The sequence below is a fragment of the Poecilia reticulata genome, linkage group LG5 (genome assembly GCF_000633615.1).
Source record: "Poecilia reticulata strain Guanapo linkage group LG5, Guppy_female_1.0+MT, whole genome shotgun sequence".
NCBI classification, from domain to species: Eukaryota; Metazoa; Chordata; class Actinopteri; order Cyprinodontiformes; family Poeciliidae; genus Poecilia; species Poecilia reticulata.
Window position 1 is genome coordinate 2174421 of NC_024335.1, and position 9071 is coordinate 2183491.

At 38.0% G+C, this 9071-nt stretch overlaps 1 protein-coding gene across 14 annotated transcripts in view; it reads right to left on the reverse strand.

The window, feature by feature from the left end:
• Positions 1-9071, reverse strand: part of ptprt (protein tyrosine phosphatase receptor type T) — a 316254-nt gene that overhangs the window by 43122 nt on the left and 264061 nt on the right. For all 14 annotated transcript variants that reach the window (XM_017304835.1, XM_017304834.1, XM_008408309.2 and 11 more), the window contains 3 exons: positions 7005-7097; positions 6414-6523; positions 370-457 (listed from right to left, as the gene is read on the reverse strand). In XM_017304835.1, the coding sequence (XP_017160324.1) occupies positions 370-457; positions 6414-6523; positions 7005-7097 (291 nt within the window). The remainder of the gene's footprint in view (positions 1-369; positions 458-6413; positions 6524-7004; positions 7098-9071) is intronic.

The window sequence follows — 9071 nt, forward strand, 5'->3', positions numbered from 1 at the left end:
GTAACGTGATCCTCTGATTGGCTAAGCAATGTAACGTGATCCTCTGCAGCAAGTGATGGCAAAGCGGGGCGTCATCACGACTTTACACAAGTGTGTCTTTACCTCYDYGGCAGAGGCTCCGCCGMACCCCTGAGACCGACTCACCGAACCCCTGGGGTTCGATCGAACCAGGTTAAGAACCACTGGACTAAATTTGGATAATTTGGTCCAGTGGTGATAATTTGGACTCTGCTACAGTAAAAACAGTTAAATTAACTGTTGAGACAAAGAAACCGTATTAAACCACACCCATCTGGCCTGAAACACAATCAAACCTTAACATAACTTAAGGCTCTCCGTAAAACAGACTAAAGTCAGTGCAGTACTCACATGCGATGATGTTGCCGTAGCGGTTCTTGTTGCGGTTCTCGTCCTTCTTGGCCGTCTCCCAAGGTGCTGTCTGTCCCTCCGCCAGGGCCTGCAGAGGCACATGTAGACATGCATGGGCTCATGTGTGCACAAACACAAACTGTCATGAAACCGAGAAGGAACACACAATAATATGCATGCACATATGGTGGGAACCCCGGAGCTCATGCAGCAACACTTTGGCTGGCGCGAGTTGAAACTGCAACATGAATATGCATGAAGAGGCATCACTCTGGAGCACTTGTGACACCAAAGGTGGGGCTTAAACTCTCTCTACAATTGCAATCTGATGAGTCTTATGAAAACATTTCATTCAGAGGTAAACTAGGAATAGTTCAGAGAAGTCGGGCATCTTCTGGGATGTTTGTGAACTCAAAAAACAAAAACAAAAGAAAAAACAGCGCCAGTTCCCTCTTCCAGCCTGGGTGGTTGTAACCTGCTAAAGCTTCCACTTTTTGCCAAAACCCAAACAGCAGTAAGCAGAAAAAAAATCCTACCAAGCATTGTGGTTTAGTTGTTATCGCAAAGATCTTATTACACTTGAATTAAGACAAAACTAACTTACAGGTAACTTTTTCACAAGCTATAGGAGATTGTCTTAGGTAAATATTTCACTTATAACAAGAAATCTTTCCTATGTCATAAAAATATTATCTGCTAGTGGAACTAGTACATTTTTATCCAAGTTAAGCAATTATTGATGTAAAACAAGCTCATGTTGAAAAGTTAGTTTTATCCGAGTTATTTGCACTAAACCAAAAATACTTGGCAAAATTTTGTGTTTTCAAATTTCACAGTATTTAAAAAAAAAAAAAAGGTACAAAACAAAAAGAGAACAAAGTTAGTATTTATTGTTCTCCTGGGTTCCAGTGAAGGAACATTTACTCATCCTTTGTTAGAGGAGAAAAGACAGATTGTCTGCGCTCCCTGCTGAGGCCAGCAAGGACAAAACCTGCATGAGCCGCTGATACGGGTTTCTGCTTTATGCATTCTTCATCATGCACTTTGGTGAACAAACTACTGTACTAACACCCCATTCAATGTATGTGGGATCATATACGCGTATATTATTTTTGTTGAATGCACTTTGAGTGGAAGAGAATATGACAAAAATGTCCTTTGCAAGCATCTGTGGAGCAACTAAACCCCAACTCTCAAAGGCTGCCATATGGACGCTGAACTATTTTAGAACAACTCCTCCAACGCTCTCAGGTCACTCATATGCTCAAAATCTCCCAGGAGGGACAAGTGAACAGCCCCGTTTTTGAGTCCATTAAGGGCTTAAGAAGGCCAGACAACAGCTTTCACTTTCAGACAGCGATCTGACCTACATGCACACACACAATAAATGCAACGAGACAGAAAAATAGACACCTAAACATATCGCTTAGTCAAGCAGAAAATTGATTCTGGCACATGGAATTTGTATGTTTTTGTGTGTAAAAGCAGCGTAAGTGTTAAATACTGTAGATTTGTTTCTATCCTAAAACAAAAACAGGCAGAGAAATGTTAAAGGTCTGTGTGTGTTTTTAACCATGCGAATGTTTAACCTAACCAGGTCATTTAGCTGGACTATAAACTGTAATTATTTCAATAAACAATAATATTGTTGTTCTGAGATAATAGCATAAGAATGCCAGTTCACCTTCTCAAAGATCAATAAATATAAACCTTATGCTGAACTGGAAGATATTTTAGCACAGCCACTAAATGCAATTCATTAAACGGAAATAAAAATAAACATGACCAAATCCTAAATAAAATGGATCATGTTGTCTCTGTAAGCAACAGAAAACAATCAATCTCATTTTAATTTATCATGTGATTAGTTGATTAATTGCTTCCTGCGACAGGTATATAGAGATCAGCACTTTAATGCTTTAAACCTCTCTGCTTCCCCCTCCAATGTCAATGTCAAATTTATTTATATAGCACTTTAAAAACTGGTTTAAAACGGCACCAAAGTGCTGTACAAAAATGATTATAAAGAAAGTTAGACTAGGCTAAGTCAAATTTCCTTTAAGTCATGTTTACATCATTTTATGCTGTATATAAAACCAACTGTAGGAAACAGTCACTTGGTTGTACTATAAAATTGATATATGTGCCTGGAAAACACTTCAGTCATTATAAAAACACTAAATATGACTTCAAATTTGACTTAAGGGAAATGTTACTTTGTAATTTAACACCTTCAACCTGGGTCTCTTTAAAAACTGCTCTTTCTGAAACTCTGCCTCCAGGAAGTCGTCACATCACTCCTTGATTAACCCTTTAACAATGTTTTTACCAGTGCTGCACTCAGAAGTAGCTCGCAGAATAAGCTCAACGGATGTGCAGTTCCACCAGGTGTTTGCTAATTGCTGTTGGCTAGTCTTTAGGAGCTGAGTGGGGCGGTCGCAGGGGAAGGCACAGCTCTGCGGTGGACGCTTGGAAACTACAGCTCTGAGGCGGAGCTTCGTCCTTGGAAGCAGAGCTAGGTCCACTCAGGTGTTTTTCACAGCTGAGTGGTTGCCATGGAGATTAAATAATTTCTCAAACATGCATGAAAGAATCAAAGCAACATTCCAGGCATGTTTTTGATGGGTTGAAAATAAACTAAATAATGAAGAAACTACATATAGAGATGGGAAAGTTGAAGCTGCAGCTCATGCAAATGGCACATTGCAATAACCTGATGGCTGCCTGATTTGTTTCAGGTGCCGCATTTAAAAAAATAAGTTGGGTTTCACTTGAAATGGAAGAAGTGTACTCCCACTGGGGAGCAAAATGTTGACAATGTGGCTGCTGTCAATGTTAGTGAGGTTAATCGGTTTCAACACAGTAGGTCACATCTCACACAGAGACGGGGACAAAAAGACGCCATATGGGGTGTGTGAGCAGACAGAGGCAGACGGAGGCAGCCGCTGCACTGGGGACCGAAATGTGACCATATACATAAATACATAAGTGAAGCACTGCTGCTGTGCTGAGATGTGGGCTACTTTTATGAGGCAAAAGGACATTTTCTTTTCCCCTCATGGTCATTTATACACATCAGTTCACTTGCTGTTTCTGGCCCTAAAGTTCAGAAGGAGAAAAGTTGTCTAAAAGCCTCAAACACCTTATTTCTTTATATTCTACACCTGAGCACCCAGACATCACCTGAATCTGTTCAAGACAGATGAGAAAATAAACTTTTTTAGATCTGACTTTGTTTCTAACATTCATACTAAAGTGACTGATGGACCATTTAGGTGCAAAAAGGACCAACCAGTGCAATGTTGATATAACACAGACCACCTAACAAAAATGCATCTTATAAAATATCTTTAATCTATTTATTACCAACAGTCTGTAAGAAAAACCACTTTTTACCCTCTGAATAAATAGAGCTTCCTGATTGGCTGGTTTGCAAACGCCAGCCAATCAAGAGCCAGCATTTTCCAAATCAGTTTCTTAAGCTACATTTTCTTTTACATATTTTAGATATTCTCTACAAAAAGATTGGGAATAATTGGGTTTTCTGTGAATTAATTTGGAGTTAAAAGCTTAAATCACAGCCAGGCTGGGGTCAACTGTAATTCCTTATAGTATTGCATTTTCTTTAAAAATGTATTTCTCCTTTTTTTTGTTGCTGTTAGGGCCATTTAATATTTATTTAAACATCTGAGGATTTCTGGATGAAATATATTTTGAAATATTAAAACTAAAACAGAAATTTTGACTTTTATGCTTTAGAAGTGAGAACTTTGGAAAAAAAAAAACACATTTTTAGAGTATGTCACACTCTTTTCATACTTTCCATCCCTGAATATTCACAACGCAGTGTCTGTACGCTCACATTGAAAAAGACTCGGTAAAAGCTGGACGCTAATTCATCACACAGAAGATTCAGATGTGAAGAAATAAGCCTGGATGTACATTTCCGGCAAACAGAGCAGACAGTATGTTGAACAAAATGTTGAGAAGATAAACTTCCAAAGTCGTCTAATGTGGATCAAATCAGTTGCTGCTGGAGACAAGTGGAATCATAAAAAAAGAAGTCCCACTCTGCACGCGCGCGTGTGTGTGTGTGTCCCCTCGTTACACACAGATTCACACACACTCAAGAATAAATCACATTTTCTCTCCCCTGAAACGTATCAGTGGGTTTGAAGCGAAATGACAGGAAGCAAATGAAAATATAAGTCGCAGTATCACGGAGGGACAATTTTCAACACGCATGCAGAGTCGGTAATAGAAAATATTCATTCTTCTGAGAATGGGAGGCTGAAGGAGACGAAAACAGACTCTTCCTGGTGCCTGTCCTAACATTTATCTTCAGAGACAAAGAAATAAATCAGGATGGATTTTAAAGGACAGAGGAAGGGGGGGGGGGATAGCCAAGCAGAATAATAAATTAGAGGAAAGAAGTAAATAAGTTAAATAAGACAATGCAATAATTTGAAAAATGTTCCATGATAAATGGTGCATTAAATTAATTAGTTAAATGTTGATAACAGCGAAAGAAGAGGAAGGAGAAACTGAAAATGAAGTTAATTTGTTCTGGTCATATATTAATAATAAATATGAGCCCTTTGTCTCACATGGCAGCTGTTGCCTTCATGAAAGGCGACTAATCAACTCAACTCAACGACTTAATACTGCAAAATGTTGACAAAATAAAGGAACCCGATCACCCAGGCCTTGATTCAAAAATTGTTTTTTAATTTTAAAGTAATTGTTTGAATGCTAACTGAACATGCTAATTAAACATCAGGAAGAAAAGTGAGACTTCTTATTTTTACATTGTACACTTCAGCTTTTCATATGCTGCCTCCATTTCAGGGAACATTTATGTTTTATTCAGTACTTTTGTTTTCCTCCATTTCTGTCAAGTTTTAATTCGTCACTTCATCCAACAAAGTGTTGAAAGTCCCATAAACTTACTAACACGTCACATAAAACGTGTTGCTGACTGTGGAAACTGATTTCTGATATCAACTTTTCGGGTGAAACAGGTGAAAACACCTGAAAGATTCAAAGCTCTTTAACTCACACTGCAGTAAAAGTCATTCAGGTTCTACAAACTAAAACATTAAATGTTTCTTGCATCATTTAAGCTAAAGTTTAATCTCCAAATGATCAGTTTATAATCTTGAGAGCAAACACCCAACCTCTAAATGACCTGTTGTATTTTTGCTTTAGACTTTTCTTTAAAGACACAAACGTACATGTCAAGTAAAGATACTGCAGTGATACAGATTCATAAGTTTGTAAACCTGCACATCTTTTTTAAGGCTTAAGTTCTGGTCTGTGTTTCCCTCTGACTTTTTGAGTGACAGTGGGTTTCCCACTGAGCCCACTGAACCAGGACCGGTTCTGAATATCTGGTCCTTTCATCCCCCACCAGGTTCTGATTTCGCTCCATCAAAGTTTCCCCCCGCATTTGTTTTATTTCAGCAATTGCGTCATCACCGATTAGAACATGTTCAATTGAGAAGGTAGTGTGAGTCTGTGGAGAATCAGCATTTCAAGCTTTATAAAACTAACGGATTAAAAAAGCATAACTTCTAACATGGATTTATCTTTGTGCTTCAAAACGAGGGGCTACGTCTTTGCCAGCCTTGAGTTTTGTCCCAGTTTCTAATGTGTTTGAAAGAAGAAAGTTGAAGTAGGATTTTCTGGCTGTAACTAGCATTCTTCACACTCACCAACGACATTTTTGTAGTTTATGTTTATTATTTTCCCCTTTAATAATGAAGCGTGCTCCATGGGAAAATGTAAAAACTTTACAACATTGAAGAATAAAGGCAGAAAAAGACAAACAATCCTTAATGTGGTGTAACTACGCCAAGAGTGAGCTAATGCTTCTTAAAACACTAAAAACATGTATCCCTCATATCTGCATTCATATAACCTAAAGAAAGCATAAAAAGCTTTTTTGGCAGCAATAATCAGCTTTCCATAACTGGAAAGCTGATTATTGCTTCACCCCGTCTACATGCTTTGCTTTGTGAGTCGGTTTGTTTGTGTGTGTTTACCTCATATTCCTCCTTAAACCCATATCCTTGTCCACATTTCATCTGTGTGATGTGCTGCAGGAGATCTGCAACTCGAATAGCTGGCTGGAACTGGCCCGCCTGGAACTGACCTGTGAGATCAAAGCCGTTTTTCACACAAACTGTTGAAATAATCTGGACAGAACTCATTGAACAAAATGTGAAAAACAAAGTTGCTTCTTTTGGATCAACTCCTTTGGCTTTAATGGACCCTAACCAGCCTGTCAAGGGTTTCTTAGAAGCAGTTAAAGTACATATCAAATTAAACGTGGGCAAAGATTTAGGTAGGTAAAAATAGTTCCATTGTTTGTGTGGATTTATGGTGGTTACACTCTGAAAAATGACTTTCTGGTTGGAAATGCAACAAAAATAACAGCTGAAGCCTGAATATTGACCATTAAACTTTGAGCTCACCAAGAAACCTAAAGTTCAGATCCAATATGGCTGCCATTTCTCACCAAAAAACACCAGTTGCATGTGGGGATGAGTTGCTGTGATATGAATTCAGTTCAGCCCAGATTGAAAACAAATGTCTCGAGAAACTTTATAAGGTGAAGGATCCAGTTGACGTACCGCTCTGGTAGGAGAGCTCCACAGACTCACAGCCTCCGTAAGGAAAACTCTGTAACGTCAGGGATGGCTGGGCCAGAGACGGCTGGCTTCCATCTGTTCACACAATGACACAAGAATAGTATTATTTCATTTAGAGAAGTAAAACATGAACTGCAGAAAAACATTACAGTAAAACAGAAAGGAGAAATGGAAGAAAACCAACACAAAGTTCAGGAACAGCAAAGAAGACATGAGTCTGTAATAGAGGCGTCAGAATCCCAGTGTTGAGTGTTTAATAAATAAAACGACATTCTGTTCACTGCTGAGGTCTTACGGTGACTGACAACCAGTCAGCTCACAGACTGGATACATGCAAAGTGTGTCGTCGTCTTTGTCTGAAGAAGGAAAAAAGATGTGATGTGAAAATGCAGGACTCCATGATTCCTTAGTAGAGCTAATTGCATCTTAATAACTTCTGTCGGTTTATTAGTGGGCTGAGGTAGCTTCTACACTGCAAAAAGTCCCCTTTCAAAAACAAGAAAAAAAAGTACAAAAATAAGGTACAATTTTCTTAAAATAAGAAAAATTATCTGCCAACAGAACAAGAAAATTTATCTTGTCAAGATTTTCTAAAACAAGAAAAAATATCTAACTAAGATAAACCTACAAATATCTTAAAATTAGTGTATTTTTACTTAAAACAAGCCAATTTTACTTATACGAGTAAGATATATTATCTTATTTTAAGAAAAATTATCTCAAGTAAAGAAAGTTACTCAACACTGAATTTCTTGAAATAGCGTAAAATTTTCTTATTTGAAGAAAAATGTTCTATGTATTAAGAAAATAAATCTCATATATTCTATTTGTATTAGTAAAATTGGCTTGTTTTAATTTTAATTGTATACAATTAGTCAATAGAAACACCAGTTTCCTGTGATAAATTAAGGATAATTTGCTCAAACAAGAGAATCCAGAAAATTGTGTTTTGTTAGAAGTGATAAAGCAATAAATGTCTAAAATAAAATGTCAGAAGCAGTTAGTGAGACATGATAGTAGTGATAAAGGTAGCTATGATAGTAGGTAGCTATGATAGTAGGTAGCTATGATAGTAGGTAGCTATGATAGCAGTAAGAGGTAGTTATGAGAAAAATTACAAGAGCAAGAAGAGACATGAGGGGGGGGGGGGAAACACTGTGACTGCAGAGAAAAGAGCAGGAAGTTTAAAAAAGGTCAGTTTGCTCACTGGAGGCAAAGTTCTCTGATTAAAATCTTCTGAACTTATTTTCATTATATTTGGCACCAAAGCAAGAGTTTGTGTCCAGTGTTGGGTCAGCAGGTTTGTACTCTGTAGGATCCAAATGACTTCAATAAAACCATTAAAACAGCAACTTTACTGCTTTGTCTCAGGGCTTTACCTCCTGAAGAGGTCTACAGCTTTATGAAATGTCTTTAAATTAAAGTTAACTACTTATAAATGGATATGCTTGTGTGATGACCTCTCTTTGACCTTTTAGATCAAAGCAGTGTTGGTTGATTCTCAATTATGCTGTGTGTTTTTCCCATATGCACAGTTTCAGCTTCTCTGTATTATTAAACTTTTTCTAAGTTATGTTTCCAGAGCAGCAGGTCAGTCCTCCTGAGGTAAGACTGCTGCTTCCAAACACATTTTTAAAATTCATTTTCAACAATCACCTTCCCTTAGTCACACTTTTTATGCCTTTTTTATTTTATTTTCTCTTCCCTTTGCTTCATATGCATCATGTGGCTATTTAACGAATGTGTTTGCACTTCCAACTAAGAAAATATGTGTAATAGAGAGTTTTCATCAGAGGTCGGAGACATTGGGCTGTCATACAACATGATGTTCCTTTCCACCAATCTGCTGCTTTCAGTGAAGGAAATAAGCTCTAGAAGAGCTAAACATTTAGAGCAGTGGTTCTTAACCTGGTTCAATCAAACCCCAGGGGTTCGGTGAGTCGGTCTCAGGGGTTCGGCGGAGCCTCTGCCGCGGAGGTAAAGAGACACTTGTGTAAAGTCGTGATGACGCCCCGCTTTGCCATCACTTGCTGCAGAGGATCACGTTAC